General features: G+C 31.9%; 1 protein-coding gene across 9 annotated transcripts; it reads right to left on the bottom strand.

The window, feature by feature from the left end:
• Window positions 1-13,371: 13,371 nt before the first annotated feature.
• LOC101494922 (uncharacterized) lies at window positions 13,372-21,809 on the bottom strand. Of its 9 annotated transcripts, none has more exons than XR_001144167.3 (10): window positions 21,630-21,809; window positions 20,866-20,978; window positions 19,885-20,763; window positions 19,317-19,435; window positions 15,118-16,017; window positions 14,741-15,026; window positions 14,301-14,466; window positions 14,102-14,207; window positions 13,819-14,012; window positions 13,372-13,649 (listed from the first exon to the last, which is right to left on the bottom strand). XR_001144167.3 is itself a non-coding variant. In XM_004506048.4 (9 exons), exons 3-9 carry the CDS (start codon window positions 20,695-20,697, stop codon window positions 13,895-13,897), a joined length of 2,508 nt encoding a protein of 835 aa, XP_004506105.1. In that variant the 5' UTR covers window positions 20,698-20,763; window positions 20,844-20,978; window positions 21,630-21,809; the 3' UTR covers window positions 13,497-13,894. The 9 variants fall into 9 exon arrangements, 6 of the variants coding, with proteins under 6 accessions (XP_004506105.1, XP_004506106.1, XP_004506107.1 ...); XR_001144166.3 differs by having other exon boundaries at window positions 13,372-13,644; XR_001144168.3 differs by having other exon boundaries at window positions 13,372-13,620.
• Between the last annotated feature and the right edge of the window lie 2,651 nt (window positions 21,810-24,460).

Below are 24,460 nucleotides of genomic sequence, written 5' to 3'. Positions count from 1 at the left end.
TGATCCATGCATCTTCATTGACACTTTACCTATACTCGATGCATAACACACGAATCATTCATACCTTATCGATCGAATTGCAAGTATCATATACTTATTCTCCCTCTTTACCTACCTTCAAGATTGGACCTATTACGTTCATAGATCCAAGCATCGGTGAACAATCCGAAGACGATCACTTTTATTTCTATAGATCTACGCATCGGTAACCAATCCGAAGACGATCACTTGCATTTCTATAGATCTACATATCGGTAACCAATCTGAAGACGATCATTTTTAATTTCTATAGATCCACGCACCGGTAACCAATCCGAAGACGATCACTTTCATTTCTATAGATCCAAGCATCAGTAAACAATCCGAAGATGATCACTTTCATTTCTATAGATCTACGCATCGGTAAACAATCTGAAGACGATCACTTTCATTTCTATAGATCTACACATCAGTAACCAATCCGAAGACGATCACATTTTTGTTTCTATAAATCTATGCATCGGTAACCAATCTGAAGATGATCATTTCTAATTTCTATAGGTCTACGCATCGGTAACCAATCCGAAGACGATCACCTTCATTTTTGTCGATCTACGCATCGGTAACCAATCCGAAGACGATCATTTTGCACATTTAAAAAAATTGTGCATCATTCCCACTTTAACATTTCAAGGGCACTTTAATACATGTGTTTGTTATTGGACAAAATTTAGGTCCTTATATTTACTTATCTTTTACCTGATAACATGAAAACGAATAGCATTGTTATTCATATTTTCATATTTTTCAAGTAAAATATAATTAAATAGGGGCAGCTGTAGTACCCTAATTTTGTCCAATTTATTTAAAAATAAAAAAAAAATATGTATTTAAAAAAGGAAATAAAATATTTACAATAATTAATTTCATTATGTATCATAAATTTACAATTTCAAATCTAATTAGAATGTTAAAACCAAATCAAATTACAAACTAAAATAAAGGCAAAAATAAATTACAATAAAAATTAAATCAAATCAAGCCATGCTATGTTGACTTTGTTCACTGCCAAACCCTGCTATGTTGATGATGACTGCCATTGATGCACAAGCCATGCTTATTGATACATCTGTTCCTATTTTAACTAATTAGAGAAACATAAAAACATTTTTTTTTAAGTCAGTCTTGGTACACTTTGTGCATAACAAAGAGACAAATTTTTGAGTTAAAAAAAAAGAGAAACTAAAAGACAAATAAAATTTCAACAATGAACAGATCAGAACAAATAAGCTAAAACTGTGAAGGCATCAGAGATGCAGAAAAATGCAGATGATGAGCAAAGAAAACGAAACATCAAACAAAGAACTAGAAAGCTCAAACTCAAACAGAGACACAACCAAGAAAACAACTAAACAGATAAAAAAAACTCTATAAATCCAACCTTTTTTTTACAAAGAAGTGAGACATTTTTTAGGGGAAAGAAGAGAGTTTTGGTTTGAAAAAAAAAGAGAAGAAAGGAAAAGATAATTTTTTTAAAGAGAGATTCTGAAACAAAAATAGTTGAACGTAGAAGGAACAACAACTCAGTTCCACCATTAAAATCATATATATTTAGAAATATAAGAAATAGAAAAGGAGAGAAACAGAAGTCACCTTCACTTCTGCCGATAATCGCCGCTAACCACCATCAACTGCGCACTGCTACCGCCTTCTTCTTTTCGGTGTGTATCACTCTCATGTTTGTTGTTCTATTCTCTATCTTTGTTTATATTTCACTGTTAAAATGAAAGGATACATTATATGAAGTTTGTTTTAGGATTAAAAATAAATTTTGTTTAGGTGGATTTATTGAAACTGAGTTTTTTTTTTGTTTTGGAATGAGGTTTGTTTTGTTGGATATGTTTACGTTTGTTTTGAAATGAGGCTAAGGCTGGTTTGGTTTGTTTTTGAAATGAATGGGTTTGAAATCATGATTAGCTGGGAATACAGCTAGCTGCTTGGACATATAACTGATGCTTGGCTAGGATGTCTTGAAAAGTTAGTTCCGCAGGCATAGGCAGCTTAGCCTTAATAATTAGTATTCGTTAATTTAAAGTTGAAAGGATTTTACAATCAGAGGCCTAGGCAGAACAATTACTATTAGTTTGATTTTAGTCTATATTTAATAATAAAGATAAACCAACCAAATTTTACTTCAAAATACATATTATGATAATTTAACCATTCTAAAACTATTTTTATTTATTTATTTATTTTAATTTATTTTATTTTATTTTTTATTCATTTATTTATTTTAATGAACTAATCTAAAATCGACTTATTTAATAGATGTAACATTTTTTTATCTGAGTTGTTAAAACACAAGTTGTACTACTTGGTGGTTTTGAAATTCAATTTAAAAATCGAGAATAATAAAATACTTTTTAGAGGATTAAATTAGATGTGACATCTTCTTTATTCCTTGAGTTTTGGGACACGAGTTGTACAATTTGATCGTCTTAAAACTCGTATTTTAAAGTATTTATTCAAATCAAACTCTTTTATTTTTCTATTTTGTCAAAACATTTTTTATCACAAAACAAATTTTCTTTAAAACACGCTCAACACATCCGTTTTGTTTTTAACTAAGAACTACGTAGCTTTGATTTCTCCATCGCACCGGGAGATACGTAGGAGCAAGATCACATATTCTTGTCAAGCACACTAATAAAAACTTTCTTTTTTCCACTTCTTTTTTAACACACTTTTATCTCAAAAATCACATTTATAAAAAACAATTTATATTCATATTTAATAATAAAGAAAAATAAATATATTAAAGTTGACATAATTTTGCACAATTAATTAAAGGTAACCGTACTTTAACAGACGTCGTAGGGTGTTAATACCTTCCCTACGCTTAATCGACTCCCGAACTCAAAATCTGATTTCAATTATCATTTTTACATTTTTAAGGGTTTGCCAATATTTTTCCTATTTTAAAATAAATTTTAGTGGCGACTCTATTGAATTCGAGAAACACTTGAAATTTTAGGCCGCGACACATCAGACAACTAACTTGTTGTGATTATTGTCATGTGTCAATTTTGTGATAGACATATATTAGTAGTACGATAAATTGATGAAACATGCGAATTCAAATATTGTTCCGGTAAAAAGACAAAATTAATCGACACAATGTTGTTTAAAATACAAATTAACCTTACACAACTAACTAATTTAAGTATATTTTAGTCTAAACTAATTTGCATTTATTTTCACTTTTTGAGGCAAAAACTTCTAAAGCTAAATAAAGTCACTAACAATATACATCTATCAAATTCAAAAACATTTGAACTTGATAAACAAATTAGACCAACTACAATGGCGATCTCTACTTCAAGTTGCTTAGGTGGATCTTACGGTGTCAGCTCATCTTTAAGCAACCCATATCTTTTTCTTATATTTTTTATTTTCCAACTTCATATTTTGTTTCATTTATTTATGTTTTTCTAGATGGTTTAAAAAATATTTCGTCCAACTTTTTTCCAAGTCCTACATACTAAGTTTGGTTTTCTTATAACTGAGAACAATGTTTTCTCAAATGCAATCCCAACTTTCTCCAATAAAGAACACCACTTTTATTTTTTCACCAAGCTTCATCACTCTCATCATCCACCTTAGTTCATTTTTTTTGTCAACAAGTTTCATGCTTCTTCTTATGCAATCCAATATTTACTTAAGCGAAAATATCATTTTTCTATTTTATTCATTTCTACTTTGGCCCCTCTCATCTCCGATAAGAGTGTGAAAAAGGGATACTCCATCCAACCTCTTTTGAAAAAATAATTCCAATTGAAAATGTTTTTATTTTTTTTATTGCATCATCGGTTTTAATTAGGGAGTAATTTCTTGATTGTGTTAGGATTTTATAATAATCTCAATATATTTGATTAATTTTCGATTGTATGAGCTTTATTATTTATAAAAACAAAAATAAAAAATAAAAAAGCAATGTTATCGGTTATTAAAGAACAAGAATTAGAATATAAGAGCTGAAAAAACATTCATATAAGATTACAAAAGAGTGGCAAGAAGTAGGGTTGGACAAAAAACCGAGGCCCAAAATAAACCGAACCGTCCGAGGCCCAGTTTCTGGAACGGGTGGGCAAGATCGGGTCTGCGGGTACGCGGGTCAACGGAAACGGGTTTGTGTGGTTTGTAATGGACGGATTCGGTTCAGAATTCTTGAACCACGGATACCCGAACCCGCCCGTTTCAAATTAATAATATTATCCATTAATATCTATGCTGTCTAAAACTCAAAGGCCTTTCTCAGTCCAGAAAAAATAGGCCCAATCCAGAATAAACGCACCTCACTAAAAATCTAAAACCCTAATTTCATTTCATCCTCTTTGATCTTCTGACCGGTGCTATATGCGTCTTCCCCGAATGAATAGTAAAATTGCGCCTATTCACAATGTACCCGGAGCCTTTCATTCAATATCTGTAGTTTCAGTCTACCTTGATACATCTTCTTTTCCGAAAGGTTGCTTAAGGCCCTATGCTTCAGTCTCTATGCCTAAGTCTCTATAGGGGATATCTTCAACCCTATTTGCTGGATGTGCTATTCTCATTTCATCACTCTCAACTCATACACTCACACCTCCACCAACTCCATTGATTATGTTCGAAGCTGCCGCTGTCACCACCGGTACCGGTTCAGCGACACCAAAACCCTCCTTTTGTTTTCCTTTTTCTTCTCTTCAACTATAAATGGAGAGGGTACATGCAACACGATCCCTTCACAAAGGCATAGAGGTACATGCAACATCATTTGAGTTCCTTCTTCATATTGAAACCGGTAATCCGACCCGCAAAACCAATTAAACCCGTGACCCGCATATCAACAAACCCGAGATAAGATAAAAACAGTCGAAAATGGGCCTTAGTCTGCCAACCGCGGTTTGGGCTGGATTGGATATTTAGACCCGAATTCGTCCGAACCCGACCGTTTGTCCAGCCCTAGCAAGAAGTGTGAGGGGTGAGATAGTAGAGTGATTTATCTTTATCTTATCAATCAATGTCTACAATGTGTTTATTCTTTATCTTATCAATCAATGTCTACAATGTGTTTATTGTTGCTACGTCGTCAGACATCTATCTAGCTGTGATGTCAGGCATGTGTCAATTGTGTGATAGACAGATATTAGTAGTAGTAAGATAATTGATAAAATAGACGGGTCCAAATATTATTTTTTTTTAAAGTTAATCAAGAAAATGTTTAAAGTACAAAATTATGTTAATCAAGTAACTAATTTAAGGGTTTTTGTAGTCTAAACTAATTTATAATTCATCTTCTTCACTTCTTGATGCAAAAAACTTCTAAATTGAAATAAAGCTACTTACAATACACAACTATCAAATTAAAAAAAAAATCTGAATTTGGTAAACAACTTAGAGCAACTACAATAATGGTAACCTTCATTTCAAGTTGCTTAGACGAGTCTCGTGGAACCACCTCATTTTTTAAACAATCTAGACGATTTTAGTATATTTTTTATTTATCAATCCCGTATTTTTTTCATTAATCTATGTTTTTCTAGATGACTTTAGAAACATTTCATCCAAAAAATTTGCAGGTCCTATATTCCAAGCTTTGTTTCTTTCACATATGAGAACATTGTTTTCTCAAGTAATGCCAACTTTCTCCAACAAAGAACAACACTTTTATTCTTTCAACAAGCTTCATGCTTCTCATTTTCCTCTTCCTCTTGCATTCAGTGTTTTTTTCTTGTCAACAAGTCTTATCCATCTCAAACATTCCCATATTTACTCAAAAAATAATTCTATTGTTCTACTTTTTCATCTCCACTTTATCTTATCTCATCTTATTTATAAGTGTTGAAACATAGAGTATATTAATGTGTAAATTTAAATATTGTTGAAGTCCGACATTGAAAAATTCTCATATTTTGAGTAGTTTTAAATTTTATAAATACTAAAATTCTACATTGGATAGAAAACATATGTCGGTTTACTTCCATTACTATATAATGAGTTTCAAACTCTTGTGAAAAATACACTAAATTTGAATGCATTTTTCAAGTTTCTCTTTTCTCCTTTTTCTATTTTGCTCGAATTATTTCCGAGCCACTTCTCCTCTTTCTTTTTGTCCCTTCAATATTTATGAGTGGTTTTGTACCATTATCCCTTCGATTTTTGAGTGGTTGTTATGTCGTAGTCCCTTTAGTTTTTTTACAGCGCTTGTTATGACGTAGTCATTTAATTTTTAGAGCAGTTGTTATGTCATAGTCTCTTCGAATTTTAGAGCGATTTTGTATCGTAGTCCTATCAATTTTTAGAGTGGTTGTTATGTCGTAGTTCCATCGATTTTTGAGTGGTCCTAATACCATTATCCTTTTAGAGCGGTTTAATGTCATAGTCCCGTCAAATTTTCAGTGGTCCTAATACCACTATGAGAGGTTTTGTGTTGTAGTCTTTTGTAGTGGTTTTTGTGTTGTAGTCTTTTAGAGCAGTTTTTTGTGTCGTAGTCCTTTCGATTTATGAGTGGTCAGATTACCATATTGCAAATGACTTTAATCTTCATATTGAGAGTGGCTTTAACCGCCATATTGAGGGTGTAATTCTAGAACGGTTTTCTACGGTGCAGTGGAACTCCGATACAATAAATTTGGATTGTTTTATCTTGGGGACTTCGTGGTTGATAGTCTGTCTTGCACAATTTAGGCAGTGCCTTGAAACGTCTTAAAGAGAGCGACCTAGTACGCACTCAACTCAGTAATATCTTCGGTGGCATAAATTGATTTTGAAACTCAAAAACAACAATCTTAAGATGTTTATCTCTATCATGTCAATCGAAGAGGTTATTGAATCTGGTTCTAGTACCTCTAATTTTAATAAACTGTTTAAGTGAGGCAAACAGAAAAGGATAAGAAAGCTAAAGAATTAACTCATGGAGAATAATGATTACCCTATAAAAATTATATTTTTATTGGACTTGTTAATTGTCTGTATAACTACTACAGTTCCAGCAATACTGTGAGTCGCTACCTAAAGTATTAGAGTATCAGATGACCGAAGACAGATCTGTGGAGGCTCACTGCTATAAAATTCTGAAGATAACTTATGAGATTATCTATTAAGGTACGTCACTCATTGCATATTTAAATTAAATGTTGAAATTTAATATGTCCGCTTATGTTTGAATGTTGAAATCAATAAAATGTCTCCTTCTGCTTACATGTGTGATTTTAATTTTTGACATGGTAGACTCTTTGATGTGAACACATCTGATTACAAACTTAAGTAACTTATGTATAATTCCAAAGTTATCTTTAAATGATTTTGAAAAATGTGATTGTTGTAGTCAAGCTAAAAAACAAAGAGTTCACATGAATCTGTAGTTATAGAATCTGAGTCTTTTAGATTTGTTACACTATGATATATGTGAACTTGATGGGATGTTAACAAGAAATGAAAAATAAAAGTGAAACGTTTGACATGTTAAGGATCTTTGTAACTGAAATTGAAAATCAATTTAATAGAAAGATTAAGAGGTTCCAAGTATGATTTTAGTTTGTTTAATGAGTTTTATAAATTGTCTGAAATTATATATGGAACAGTTGCACCATAATTGTTTGAAGTGAATGGTAAAGTTGGAAAGAAAAAAAAAGAATAGAACTCTTACTTAACTAGTTGTTGCTAGTATGTTTAACTCTAGTGTTGCATCTCATTGATGTGCGGAAAATATATTGCTTATTTGTTATGTTATGAATAGAGTTTCTAAATCTAAAATCAAAACATCTCCTTATGAGATTGTGAAGAAAAGACAACTAGACTTGTCTTATTTTCAAACTTGATATTGTTTGGCTTATGTCAGAATCTCTTATCCCAAGCGAATTAATCTCGCCAGTAGAGCCTATGAATGTATATTCATTGGGTATGTAGTAAACAATGAAGCGTATAGATTTTATGATCTAAATGTGAAAGTGATAATAAATTCAAATGATGTTGACTTCTATGAAAATAAATTCCCTTTCAAATAGAGAAATGGTGAGGACGGTGAATCAAGTCATGTTTCAATGACAAGAAGCACTAAAAGCAGCAAACAAAGCAAAACAGAACCTCGAAGAAGTAAGAGAGTAAGAGTTGCTAAATACTATGGACCCCATTATATGGCATATACCTTAGAAGAGGATTATGCAAATCTTTAAGAATCTTTATCATCTTTGGGTGCAGATTTATTACAAGAAGCAATAAATGATGAAATAGATTCTTTAAAGTCTAACATGACCTGACATTTTCTAGAATTGCCTCATGGTTGCAAATCAACAGGTTGTAAATGAATATTGAAAAAGAAATTAAAACCTAATTGAATGATTGATAAATACAAGGCTCTCCTTGTAACCAAATGTTTTAGACAAAGAGAAAATATAGATTTCTTCGACACCTTTTCATCAGTCACTAGAATTACATCCATTAGGGTACTCATCTCACTTAGTGCTATTCATAACTTGGTGGTACACTAAATGGATGTCAAAATTGTTTTATCAAATGTTGATTTGGAAGAAAGAATTTATATGGAACAATTGGAAGGTTTTGTGATTCATGGAAAAGAAAATAATGTCTCTAAGTTAGATAAATTTATGTGTGGTCTTAAACAAGATCCTAAGCAATGGAATGAAAAGTTTGATAACTTGATTATATCAAATGAGTTTAAAGTAAATGAAAGTGACAAATGTAATTATTGCATATCTAAAGAAGAAAAAATGACATTTGCACTATCATATGTCTCTATGGAGATGACATATTCATATTTTGGTTCAAACACTCATGCTGTAAAAATCGTAAAATCATTGTTGTGTAACAACTTGATATGAAAGACCTCGGAGAACCGAGTGTAATCCTCAAAATCAAGATTACAAGGTCAAAAAATGGAATTTTTTTAGATCAATCCCACTATGTTGAAAAAATCCTGAAGAAATATAAATATTTTGACTGTAAACTTACTTGTACACTATATGATCTAAGTGTGAAACATTTCAAGAACATTGGGGAAGGTGTTAGACAAACTGAATATGCGAGCATCACTGGCAGCCTCAGGTATGTCACCGATTGTACTAGACTCGACAATGCCTACATCATGGGACTATTGTGCAGATTTACCAGTAGACCTAGTATGGAGCATTGGCACGCTATCGAAAGAGTCATGAGATACCTAAAAAGGATCATGAGTCTCAGGTTACATTATCAAATATTTTATGTCGTCCTTGAAGGATACAATGTTGCTGATTGGAACATTTTATCAGATGACTCCAAAGCAACCAGTGGTTATATTTCCGTATAACTAGCGGTGTTGTATCTCGAAAATCAAAGAACATACAATATTGGCTTAGTCCATTTTGGAGTCTGAAATTATTGCACTATCTACTACTAGTGAAGAATCGAGTTGGTTGAGATGTTTGCTAGTTGAGATCCTTTTATGGAAAAAAAATCTATGACAAATATGTAATCCAATGCGATAGTACCGCAGCTATGGCAAAGATTGAGAATCGTTATTACAACGGTAAAAGACGACTAATTCGTCGTAAGCACAACGTTTTTAGAGAGCTACTTTCTAAAGGAGTTGTTATAGTGGATCATATACGCACAAATAAGAATTTAGCAGATCTTTTGACAAAATGTTTAACTGTATAGAAAGTCATAAATACATCCAAATGATAGGACTAATGCCTATAGAGTCACTCAGGATGGTAACCCAGCCTAAAAGACTGTAGATCCCAAGAATTAGGTTCAATGGGTAAAATCAAGCCGTGAAATGATATGAGATGAACATGCTATTATAAATCAGATAAGCATGATTCCTAAAGTGATGAAAGGAAGGGGCAATAGAAACTCTTAATGAGATCTATACTCTATGTGGAGTGGAGTACCTAACTACATGAGTACTCATGATAGACTCACCTGTGTTAATGTGGAAGTGGGCCCACTTCCTATGGAATTTTGAGACAGAATTCCTAGAGTGTTCATTATATTGGAATAGACGTGCAGGACCGTTAATGCACGGGCTTTTGACAATACACCCTATGAAAAGGTTGTGCGTGGGCTTGATGTCAGAGATAGAGTTCAAGACTACGAGTCACTCTTGTTGAATCTAAATCTTAATATGTAAAGTTTAAAGTCAAGAGACGCATTTGTTTATGCACGATCTTATAGAAATGTTTGATGTTATTTCAAAAAAAAAAATGTATTCGAGTGGGGGATTGTTGGAACATAGAGTATGTTAATGTGTGAATTTAAATATTGTTGAAGTCCCACATTGGAAAGTTCTCATATTTTGAGTAGTTTTCAACTCTATAAATACTAAAGTCCCACATTTGATACAAAACATATGTGGGTTTACTTCCATCACTATATAATTAGTTTCAAACTCTTGTGAAAAGTACACCAAAGTTGGATGCATTTCTCAACTTTCTCTTTTCTCCCCTTTCTATTATGCTAGACTTATTTCTGAGCCACTTCTCACCTTTCTTTAAGTCCATTCGATATTTATGAGCGGTTTTGTACCATTGTCCCTTCGATTTTTTAAGCAGTTGTTATGTTGTAGTCCTTTTAGTTTTTTAGAGCAGTTGTTATGTTCGTAGTCCCTTCAATTTTTAGAGTGATTGTTATGTCGTAGTCCCTTCGAATTTTAGAGCGATTTTGTACCGTATAGAGTGGTTTATGTTGTAGTTTCGTCGATTTTTGAGTGGTCACAATACCACTATCCTTTTAGAGTGTTTTTTATGTCGTAGTCCCGTCGAATTTTTAGTGATCCTAATCCCACTATGAGTGGTTTTGTGTTGTAGTCTTTTGTAGCGGTTTTTGTGCCGTAGTCTTTTAGAGCGGTTTTTGTGTTGTAGTCTTTTTGTTTTATGAGTGGTCATAGTACCATATTGTGAATGAATTTAATCGTCATATTGAGAGTGGTTTTAACCGTCATATTAAGGGTGTAATTCTAGAACGGTTTTGTACGGTGCAGTGGAACTCCGATACAGTAAATTTGAGATGTTTTATCTTGAGAACTTCATGGTTGATAGTTTGTCTTACACAATTTAGATAGTGTCGCAAAAGATTTTAAAGAGAGCGACCTAATCCACAACTCAAACCAGTAATATATCTGACAACATAAATTATTTTAAAACTCAAAAACAACAATGAGTGTGAAAATGGACTACTCAAACATTTCATATGATCAATTTGGAATCGATCCAACCTTTTTTTGGCAAAATAATTCTAGGTGAAACTGTTTTTACTTTTTTTTTACTACATCATATGTTATTAATTGTAGAGTAATTTTTTATTTTTTATTTTTTTTATATATAATAATTCCAACGTAGTTGACTAATTTTTGGTTGTATGAGTTTTTTTTATTATCTAAAAAACAATGTTCTCTGTTATGAGATAGCTAGAGTTGAATTATAAGAGCAGAAAAAACATTATGAAAAATTTACAATGGAAAAGATACCCAAAAAAAAGTGGCAAGAAGTGGGGTGAGGAAGTGGTTTATGTTTATCTTATCAGTCAATGTCTATCATGTGTCTATTGTTGATATGTCGTCAGATAGCTAGCTAGCTATGATGTTTATTATGTGTCCATTGTGTGATAGATAGATATTAGTACGATAAAATTGATGTAACAAGCAGGTTCAAACATCAAATTAATCAAGAAAATGTTATTTAAAATACATGATTGCCCTTACTCAACTCACTAATTTAAGGCTATTTTACTCTTAATTAAAAATCTAGAAAAGAAGTTGGATCGATTCAAAATCGGTGATATAAAATGTGTAGGTAATCCTTTTTCACATTCATAACTGATATGTAATATTTCTAGAGCCTTATAGAAAAACATAAATAATGAAAAAAAAAATAGAATTGAAAAATAAAAAATATAAGAAAATGGTGTGAGTTGCTTAAAGATGTATGACTCTATGAAATCCACTTGAGAAACTTGAAGTTAAGGTCACCATAGTAGTTGCTCTAAGTTGTTCATCAAATTCAAAATTCTTTTTTTGTAATTGATAAATATATATTGTCAGTAGCTTTATTTGGCTATAGAAGTTTTTGCATCAAGAAGCGAAGAAGTTGAATTGTAAAGTTAGACTAAAATAGCCTTAAATTGGTGAGTTGAGTAAAAGACAATCATGTATTTTAAATAACATTTTCTACATTTTCTGTATTGAAAATATAGTATTCCCTATTATAAGAGAACTAACGTTGAAATAAGAGCTGAAAAAATATTTCGAGATGGTTAAAAAAAATGGCAACGATCACTCGGCAAAAAAAAAAAGAATTGGAAGTAGTGTAGTTAAGGGAGGGTGAGGTGTTGATATGGTTTATCTCTATCTTATCAATGTCTATTATGTGTCTATTGTTGCTACAGTGCAGACAGTTAGCTTAGCTATGTACCAATTGTGCGATAAACAAATATAAGTAATACGATAAATTGAATGTTCTGGTAAATATCAAATTAATCGAGAATCAAAGCTAATAATTATGCTTTGACATTTACTTATTTGTATAATAGGTTTATCTTAAAATAAACGATTTTTCAATTCTAAGTATATTATTTAATTAATACCCGCTTTAGTCATTATTATCAAAAACAAAAAAGAGACAAGTTGAGTAACCAAAGATCAATTTGAATTTGGCCACTATTATAAAAAATAGTTAATTATTTTTAACTAATTTAATGCTAATGTCCTTAATATATTATCGCTTTTAATATAAAAATATTTAATATCGATAATTAAATGTATACTATTTGTTTATACCAAAAAATTTAGATAATATTTAACAGTAATTGAGTATATTTTAAGTACTTACTGTTATTTTGCAATCATCACGCCCAGCTGTTAATCTAAAACTCTAGAATATTTTAAAATTTCTACAAAATATGCAAATCAATAACGCATATTTCTATAATAAAATTGGAATATAACACAAAGGATGGAAAATAAAAAATTAAACAAAAATAACAACTCAAGCTTAAACGAATTATTACTCCCCGTTATTTTTTTTCCCTCGGCAGTTATGTAGTTTGTTTAGTTACTTGGTTTTCTATATCTTTCATTTACCAATGCCACTGATTGGATGCGTTATGGGGTCATACTCCCAAACCAGCAGCCATAGAAAATACTCTCAGCAAATAATTACCTAGCTTAATAAATGTGAATACTTTGGCGTAAAAAGGGATGTCAATGTTGTCTCACCAACAAAACTTTTAACAAAAAAAATAATAAAAACAAAAATTCAAAATGGTCTTTCATGATCCAACGAATCGGATTCCTTCTACTTGTAATATGCTGTTATTTTAAGTTAACTCTAATAATTCAAAGAACACTTTCCATAACCAAACCTGCATAACCTAAATAGAATATGCAAGTTTCATGACAAATCGGCTAAATAGAATATGCAAGTTTCATGACATCTCAACTGGTGATACAGACCATAACAGCCAGGAAAGCAATCCACTTCAGAGCCAAACCAATTTGATTTTGATATATGCGCTGAGTTTCAACACTTCGGAACAAGACCACAATTACATAATGTACAGAGACAGGTTGATTTATAAAGTATATAAATACCATCCAGCCACCTAAAAATAAAAAGGACAGAATCTCTGTCCTTAACATCAAACATAAGATGTGACTCGAAACTTTAATAAAACAACATACAATTTTTATTCATATATCAGAACTATGGCCCAAAAAGATGGCATCATATGTTCCTTTGGTTTACTTGACATAAATACAGTAATCACATTGACAAAATTAAAAACTTAAATTAAAAGTACCTGGAGTCGTCCAGGAGATAAAACTTGTTAGAGTCCTGTATATTGTTAAGTATGACCTTTATTGTGAAGTCAATGTTTATAGTATAGAATAAGTACGTATAACCTCCACTACAGGCGCTTGACACATTGGGCATTTTTGTTTACTTTGAAGCAACTCATTGGCACATTTTGAACATGTGCACAAGTGCCCACATCTACAACAAAATACAATGGTATTTTATGAGTATAATAATCAGATACAAATGCGCTTAAAACATGTCAAACTGAAAATGAATAGTAGTACCTGTACAACAAAGAATCAATATTGCTTTGGCAGCAAATACAGCAAAGTCCTTTTCTGACACATTCCCATTTAGAATCATCATCTGGTGAGTTGAAGTCGTGCATTCCTGGGATAAATTTAACACGGTTTTCTCAGAAATTTATTTCTCTTAAAAATATAATAAAATTTGAACCGGATGAAAGGTGGAGAAATTGCAAACCTGATGAATCGGCTGAGCGATTTAGGGCAGCAGAAACTTCTTGTTTTATTGAGCGTTGCAGTTCAAGCTGCATATCCATACATGCCTCAAGCATCCTCTGCATATTATTCATCCTTTGTTGCAATCTAGCCATGTCCAGTCTCAAGTCATTAATAATCTCCAAATCCTGCCAGAATAATACACAAATTTAAAATATTTATTAATGCACATACAAGTGAAAAAGGCTGGCCAATAAACAGTAAATACCCCATTCTTTCCAATTATTAAAAACAATTGTACGATAAAATCATTTGTGGTATATAAATAAGTTTTATGACCTTAATTAACTAATAAAAATCATTTGATGTCAATGCCACATAAAAATCAATTTTCACATACGAATATTATTATAAAAAATCACTAATGAAAATGAACACAAAAACTAGAAACGGATTATTTACATCATTGTGTGACCAGTTATCACCATGAGGATGCTGATCCCAAAGAGGCGGAGTAGGAGGTGCAGGCAAAGGAGGAAAGTCAATTGGACTATTAATATTAACCTCCTGATCAACATTCTGATATCTACTCTGCTGCTCAAGGTCCTGTTCTACCAAGGCAACAGAAGAGGTTGCTTCTTCCTGGTCCCACTCCATGTTAGCATGACCTTGTCTTTCAACATATGACTGTATCAGCTGGTTAAGCCTCTCACGGAAACTACTGCCAAGGAGATTAGAGACACGTCTCCTACAAGATGAACAGACCCATTTATTCTAGATACATACATCTTTCATTTTAAAACAATACAAGTGCAGAAAATCATCTCATTTTTACATACCTACTATGAAGTTCCCTGAGTTCACCACTGTATACATTGTCATCATCGGGAAAATAAAAACCATGAACTCTACCAACTTGAGCACTTTCTTGGTCAGAAGGTCCTCCCAACCAATTTTCCACCGCCTCTTGGAAGCCACCATCCTCTTGCCACGCTTCAGAAGCTTCTTGCACATGAGGGTTTTCAACATCCTCATTTGCCCAACTGTTTTCAGGCCACTCATTTTCTGTATTGCTGAGCTGATTATCATCTACACTTTCCTCAGTGCTATTTCTCCATTCAGTGTTACTCTGATGCGAGCCACTTTCTTCATTTTCAATAATTTCTTCTAGCTGTTCTTCTAGGGAATCAGGTCCATAGTTCACATCATCAACATTACCCTCCACATAATCATTGTGGTTTGAAGAATTGTTTTCACCATTATTCATATCACCCAATTCAGATTGCTCATTCTGTACCTCGCTGGATTCCTGATTACTACTATGCTCTGAATCATCAATTTGTAAGCTTTGTTGGATAAGTTCATCAGCCTGATCTCTAATTGCCATCACATCAACATTTTGCCCAGTATCATCCCTTCTTTCACACCCAACACTGAATGATGACTGCCTATCTACTGATTCAATTTGCAAGCACTGCAACTGATTTCCTTCTGGATGGGCGGTAGATTCTTGCCAATCTGAACTCTCACATGTAGTTCCTTCTAGACAGTGGCCACCAGATATCCCATCATCTCTTCTGTTATTAGGTTCAGAATGTACATGTAGAACCACAGGTGAACTGCTTTCTCTGGTTAGTTCATTTGTATTAAAATCAATATCAATGTTTGATGAGGTATCAGATAGATTGCTGGTTGCTTGACTGCAACTGGTATTGTCCATTCTAGAGAAGAATCCTTCCCTGTTCAAAAAACGAGCCAATGTCATTGGCATAAAGCAAATATATAAATGGAAGAACTGAAGTGGGGAAAATTATAATTTATAAACACAACTCCAAATCAGAACGATGATTAGTAGCTTTAAGTGCTATAGCAACATAAGAACAATATCTCAATGCATTAAGATTATTTTCAGTCATCTGAATGCAGTGGGGATTTTCTACCAAAGTTATTAATTTCATAATCACCCTCAAACAGCAGTTTCATTCAACAGCCAATAAGTAATATCACCACATAATGCCCACTGTTGAAAGGCACAACTGTGAACCCCATGTCAAATAAACTGGACATAGATCACTCCTTTCTGGTTTTTCAGCTGGAACAAATTAAATTGACATTTCTTTAAAAAGACCCCAAAAATGAGCACGTGGATCAATACAAGAGAAATAGGGTTGTTCAAAAAAATGAAAAGAGCCATACAGAAAAACCACAAATTGAACTGCCCCCATTTTTAAATAACCGAACTTTGGATATCAGTTCCAGAACTGAACCAACATTTTTAAAGCACAGTTCACCAACTGAACTTTTTGGAAAACAGTTTGGTTGACTGTAGCAACCTGAACTGACACTCTACAATTTCGATGCTAATGTTATCAAGTACTTTTTCCCTTTCCGAGTTTGGTGTGATGATTGTGGACAAGAATTAGGATTCACAATAAATAAAACGGGATCTTTGTAATTTTTTCGACATTCGATTTTCATTGTTTGATTTTATTTCCTATTTCCTTTTTTGGTTTCAGTTGTTTGATTTGGGTGATATTGTGTCACGGAACATTGATGGTTTTTTTTTTCTTTTTGTTTCACATGATAGGAGGAAGAGTTCAGCTCTGTGTTTGTCATAGGAGTTCGGTTAAACAATTTGGGGCGAATGACAGTGCACCAAACAAAAGAATCCGTTCAGTTCAGTTTTCTGCAGTTAACCAATTCATTAACAAGCCTGAAGAGAACTCATGCACACAATGTAGCATAAACACAAGAAAATAAGGCAACAAAAAAGTGTCATTAATTAATTCATAAACCGTTGAAGTTATGGGATTTTAGAGAAAAGGAAGAGAGAATAATAAGAACTTGAATATTATTAATAATAGCTTTATGGTGACTTGATTACAAAAAGCTCAATGCCTATTTATAGAGATATATAGGCTAAATTCTAAATCAGGAGCAAATAATAATAATAATGAGATATTCTCATATATTTTTATGATTATAATCTAGGTAGTCAACCGCGGCGGTTCCTGGCGCGATCGCGCTGGAGCGTGGCAGTGAAAGGTCTGGCCGTGGCGGCGCAGTGCGGGAAAAAAGACAGACGATCGCGGCTGATCCGGGCATGTTCGCGGGTCGCATTCTGGGTCGCGTATTCCCAAAGCCTAGAAAACGTGATTTTTTTTTTTTGGGTATTTTTGGTATTCCATACTTCAGATTTCACTAACCCTAATTTCACTTTCCCTTCTTCCTAGTTCACGTTGCCTTCTTCTTCGTTCACGTTGCCTTCTTCCTCGTTCTTCCTATTCTTCGTTCCTCGTCGCTGCTGCTTTTGTTCTTCCACCACCAGCCGCGCCGTCCAGCTTCCGTCCAGCATCAAACCGCCGCGCCGCCTCCAGCTTCATACACTCCTAGTCGCACCGCCTCGTTTTTTTTATCTTTAGTTTTTCTTTTCTATAGTTACTTACTTCCTTCTTTCTCTCTTTTTTTTTTTTTAGTTTTTCTTTTCTTTTCTTTTGTTACTTAGTTACTCTGTTATTTTTTTCTCTTTTTTTTCCTGTCCTTTTCTACTTCCCTTCATTTAATATTTTTTAATAGTTATTTTATTACTCTATGTTGAAGAAGACAATGATATTTAGTATTTAAATGAATGTTTTGATTAAGACTTGGGGTTTTTTATTACTATGTATGAATGTTTATGAGTTTGAGACATTTTTTGATTATGCATGTTTATATAGTATTATTCATGTAATTTGTCCACAAAAGTAGAGGTAATCCCGGTATCCCGCAACCCGCTATCCCGGTTTCCGGGGTTGGTCGCGACACGCCGCTATCTTGGATTAACTACCTAGATTATAATTTGATCCTAGGAAATAACTCAAGATACACTAATATAATAATAAAAATATTTTCTAATATTCTAACACTCCCCCTCAAACTAAAGCTTTACAAGAAAACAATGTATTGCTCCGCAAAATAATAAAAATGGATGGAAAGGCAACTCACATATGCAAGTGAAGTCAAAGTGAATTGCAATAAATTATGAACATGCCAGAAGGATCACACAATGGATAATTTGAAGATGCTGAAAAGATGACCCAGTGGCGTTGAAACTGTCGTGAAGAGAATAATCAAACACCAAGGAGAGAGAAAATGTTGTTTGTGCTGTAGTGCGCGTATCCGTAACCCAAAACAAAAATATGAGGGCAGATCCTGAACTAGGAGGTCAAGGCCAGAGCAACGAGAAAGGTCACATCGTAAATGGCAGTCAGATGCGCCTTCAAGCACGGTGGAAGGCAGTTGTGTGTGGACCGGTCGTGCAGAGGAAAAGACGGCGTGTGTGAAGGCGTTTGGTGACACGCTTTGGAGTGTGGACTGATCTGGAAGAGGCGAAGTGGATGGAGTAGTCTTTCCCGGAAAAGCTGCCAGAAACAAGAGTGGCGGCGATGGATCTGGATGAAAAATGTTGAAACGAGTGCCGAAAAAGGATCGACAAAAAAACAATTGTTTAGGAGGCTTGCTGAAAAGAGATGCAAAAGTGCTGGAAAATTATGAAAACTTACCAAGAGATCACATCGAAAAAGACAAAACTATTTATTACACTCCCAAACGTTTGGGAACTCAAAAGCAGAATATTGGCAAGACAGTTCAAGGAGGATCGGAACAGGCTTTGATACCATGAAGTTGTGGGATTTTAGAGAAAATGAAGAGTGAAAATAATAAGAACTTGAATATTATTGATAATAACTTTATCGTGACTTGATTACAAAAAGCTCAATACTAATCTCTATTTATAGAGATAAATAGACTCAATCCGAAATTATGAGCAAATAATAATAATAATAAGAGATATTCTAAAGATATCTTTATGATTATAAATTCATCCTAAGAAATATCTCACGATAATATAAAATATATTTTCTAATATTCTAACATAAATAAATAAATTAGGGGATGGGGGGAGAGAGAGAGAGAGGGAGGGAGGTCTAAAAGAGTTCAGATTAAAATAAAGAGTTAAATGATTCTCATAAACATAATAGCATAAAGAATACGCATATACCTTAGACCCGAAACAGTTTGTCTTCGCCTCAATAAACCTAATTCACTTTCTGCAATACACGTGGACCTGTTATGATCAACAGATCTATCATTTCTCAAGAACCTCCCTCGAAGCAATGCCTGCAAACATATTGACCGGTGTTCATCAAATTGAGTGCAAAACTCATGATTTAAATCATGTTCTAAAATCTAAATTTTAAACTACGTTTTATTGGAGTAGCATTTACAGAATGTCTGTTTTGCATTACCTAGGTCTTCCAAAATATTGTATGTCAGATTACTTCTGCATAATTAGTGTTTTATTGTATGACCCCCAACCAACCTCTACTTGAGATTGTAAACACAAGTTGCTATACCTAGAATAAACATATCTTCAATTTCACATTGAAATTCAGTAAAACAAAAAAGTGTTTGCCTACCAGTACTGTCTTACACGACTGATGTGTATCTTTTACCCAGTTCCCAGGAACAAAAGCTCCATATCCAAATGTAATTTAATAAATGGTAACATGATGTCAGGAAAATTAAGAAATGTAATAAAATAGAAATTAATCATGTATTGCACAAACCTGAATTCGATTGCGATGGGGAAAACGTGATACAACCTGATGGTCCAGTAACTCTTGAATTTCTCTCTGCCTTTCCCTCTCAGCCTTCTTAAGCATATCAAGCATAACCTGTTTGCCACGTAATTTACGCATACCCCTCCTTATTTGATCATTTTGGCCCTCACTGTGGTTAACAACAAATCCATCACGCACACGTTCAATTTGTGTACCAATTTCAGCACACGGTTGTTCCCTGTTTTCTCCAGATGAAACACTTCTCTGCTGGCTGCTCATTTGTACCCACTCCCTTATAATTCTCACCCTTTCCTGTTCAGTTTCTCCAAGCCATTCTCCCCTTGGACTGTTACTTCTTCGGGAAATGTTTGAGCCACGGTCCCTAGAACCACTATTCATCCATTCCTTGAAAATTTGCCTCACTCTCTCCCTTTCAACTTCTCCAAACTCAGAAGAGTTTTCACAACTAGAATTGTTTAAATCCTCATGACCATCATGGGATTCATTCGGACTCTGCGACTGTGACCATGTTTCAGACTCATTCTCACCCAAATCTGCATCTTCTAGAGCATGCCTTTGTCCTATCTCTGGGCTATCAGGTGTAGCTTCTCGTGAAAGGTCCACAACTGACCCACGAGATCTTCCTTGAACTTGACTCACCGCATGTTCATCCTCAATCTCTCTCCACATTTGCAAAAGTGAAGATGACCGGGTGGTTCCCCTCCTCCCATCTCCCCTCCTTCTGGAGGCCTGTGACTGCGAATCCCTCAAGAATGAAGAGTCGAGCACAGACACACTGTGCAAACCAGCAATAGCCATTTCAATTTAACTTTACTAGCAAGCATATAGATCTGTTCAACCAATCTGATTCAAATGGATTAAAACCTGCATTAGATAAAATGGAAAGTAAAAAAAAAATCAGAAACAGATCTTAATAATCTTATACTTTCATGAATTCATTCAACCTCTATCACATTTGCCAATTACATTACTCTCCTTGCCGCAGCAAATCATCATTATAAGTACCATCAAGGAAAAAAATCACGAGCTTTAGAGTTGTCCAATTGAATATACAACACTCTAGGTAGCTATATCTCATCCTGCACCCAAAAAAAAAATTAAACAAAGGATGAATAAACTATATCAACTAATAATAATAATAATAATAATAATAATAATAATAATAATAATAATAATAATAATAATAATAATATTATTATTATTATTATTATTATTGTTATTATTATTATTATTATTATTATTATTATTATTATTATTATTATTATTATTTTGTTTATGTTTAATTCACAGACGAAACTTTAAATTGTGAATGAGAGATATCTAAAACTAAAAAATTACAAAATTTCCATTTCAACCTCAGATTCCACAATCGCAGCGAGCCTTAGCAAAAACACGCCATTCGGCTCACTGCGGTGGAGTTCTTCATTTCGACTCCAAGGAAATGAATCAGAATATTCATTTCTCACCATTTCACTCAGAAACAAAAAAATCAACCGCAGCCACACGGGAAATTAAATAAAAGTAAATTAAAAAGACGAGAAAAAACAAAATCTAAACGGAATTCAAATCCGCAATGCACAACACACACGAGTTTAGAAAACGAGAGAAAGATGCGAAACAAAACAAATCAGAATCAAGAGGATTCGGCAATGCATTTTTAAGCGCGTGTTAATGAATCGTAACGTAAAAGTGCGAGGTGAATGGGAATTGAAGCATGAAAAGGAACGTACCAGAGAAGCTGTTGCTTTTGATTTTGAAGTAAAGGAAACGAAACCCTAGCAGTGAAGGAAGAAATTGTGAGGAAAAGAGGGAATAATGACAACAAAAAATATGAGAAGAAAATTGGAAGCAGAGAGAGAGAGAGCGAAAGCTGGGACTGAGCGGCGATTTTAGAAATAAATGAAAGTTGACACGTCTGCATGGAAACGGTCCTAACGTATAAATAAATGATAAATAATACTGCCGGTCCCACAATAAATGTCCCACAAAATTTAATATACAACAAATGGATTTAATCTAAATTTTAAATTATTATGTTTAATCATATTTTTATATATATTTGAGGCTTGAGTAGTTTATATATTTATAAAAAACAGAGATACTCTCTAGAATAATTGATATAAAAAAAGAATTCAACAAACATATATTGATAGAAGATTTTTATTGTAAACATATCAAAATTATTTATAAATATTATTTAATAAATAATTATAATAAATATTAAATATCTTAAATAATTTAACAATTATAATTAATTAAAAATGTAAAATTATTGACGATAACAATATAAATAATCAAATCCATAAAAAAAGTTGGACCAACGAGTGTTAAAAATGCATTGATAAAATATTATATAAAAAAATTGTATCTTAAAAATATAAGTCAAACATTATTAAATAATAAATTAATTATTTTTCATATAAAAAGTATCTCTTTTACTTTTTTAAATAATTCCATAGAAAAAATTAACAAAAGTTATACATTACCATAAACTTATTATATTTTAAAATTGTAAAAATTGTAATCTTATCTCAATTATACCTGTAATATTAAATATTTTTTTTTTTACTTTGTAATTTTTAGTAAACATACACATCACTCAGATTAAATAGGCATATCCAATATAAAAAATATTAAATAGAGATATAAAAATAATTATAATAATTAGGATTTTAAAATGTATTTTTTTATATTAAATACCAAAAAATGCACCAATTTATTTTATAATGGGTGTAAGAGGAAGTGATAATTTTGATATTATGTTGATATGAAATATTTTTAAAATTAATTTATAATTTGTGGTGTTACATGAAAAATTTGATTTTTGATTTTTCATTGGTGCTGTAATTTTTATAATTATCTGTTAATAAGTGATTATTAAAGATGTATTATTCATAAAATTCTAATTTAAATTTTGACTAAAATAATTTTTTTGTTAAATTATATATCATTATAATGATTCATTCTTCTTAAAAATTAGATAGTTACAAAAAAAAATATAGTAAATCGTTTTAATATCTTTTTTGTATTAATCAATTTATTTCATAAAATTACTAATAAAATATATAGTTGAGAATATAAGAATAATTCTAATACATACAAAAATTACTATGACAACATATCATGCATTCAAAAATCAATATAAGTTTTTGTTTTAGGTATTGTTGAATTTTAATATTTTTCATTTGTTTTAGGTATTGTTGAATTTTAATATTTTTAAAAAAGCAAAAAATTTAATTTTCAATATTGAATTCAAACACTCTTGCATATCGAGTAAGTTAAATTAGCTAATAAAAACAAGTAAATTAAACTAAAGACCTTCACTTTTATGATTAGAAGGACTTCGTTACTTGAAATGAGAGTACTTTGTGAATTAGTACGTATCCATTAACCACAAGTATTGATTAAACTCTTCTATTCATACTCACCATTTATATAATTTTTTGTCATCGCTAATATTATATGACCCTTAATCTTTCCAAAAGAAAGATTTTAATTATTTTTCATCTTTAATCTTCAATTAATTACTCACGCGAAACACACACACACACACACAAATATATATATATATATATATATATATATATATATATATATATCAAATAATCTTAAATTAATATTAAATACCTTTTTCCCCTCTTATAATATGCCTTTAATCTAAAATTAATATTATATAGCATTTTTTAGTCAAAGCATCTAGTAGTATTTAAAACATATATAAATAATAATAGAAACTAGAGAGTGTGTTTTGGTATAGTCAGATTTTCTTTTTTGACCCATAAAGGAATATTTTTTATAAAAAAAAAAAAAGTCAAAATCCTTATTAAGTTGTTATTTAAGAAAAGGAAAAATCTAGTAAACAAATATACAAAAAAAAAAGTTAGTTAAAACAAACCATTTTAATGATATTGACTCTGACTCTATCATAGGCCAATGCTACGTATATTTTTCTATAAATTTTCCATCAAATAAAAACATTACTATTTATTATTATTATTATTATTATTATTATTATTATTATTATTATTGTTATTTTTATTTAGATCTTGTTATGCTTTGAAAATAATCTCCATACAAGACTCACCTATTGTGTACATAAATTTTATATTTTTTCTAATATTAAAATTTATTAAACGCTCAATTCTTCCAACTAAACACCTCTAATAATTTTACTAAACAAATCTTACAAAAAGCTAAACATGTTTTCCTTTATCAACAAATACTTCATATTTGAGTAAAAAATAACTCATATTATTACTGACGGGGACCTGCATGAGAGATATGGTGCTTCTGTTTTTTGAGAAACTATATACGAAGTAGAGGTGTTCAAATCAAAACAATTCAAATAAAAATTTCAAACCAATATAGAAAATAAAAAATTAGTCAAACTAAATATTATTAAATGTATTTAAATTTTTCTTGTGAAATTTGTTAATTAGGATTTTGATTAGATTATAAATTCAGTTTTAAAAATCAAACAAACCGCATATATATTTTAATATTTATTTATTTTTTATCAATATTAGATATTGTAACTATTTATTAATTTTAATTAATTTTT

The sequence above is a fragment of the Cicer arietinum genome, chromosome 6 (assembly GCF_000331145.2).
Source record: "Cicer arietinum cultivar CDC Frontier isolate Library 1 chromosome 6, Cicar.CDCFrontier_v2.0, whole genome shotgun sequence".
NCBI classification, from domain to species: domain Eukaryota; kingdom Viridiplantae; phylum Streptophyta; class Magnoliopsida; order Fabales; family Fabaceae; genus Cicer; species Cicer arietinum.
Note: the sequence above shows the minus strand (reverse complement) of the source record. Positions and strands in the feature narration are given on the sequence as shown.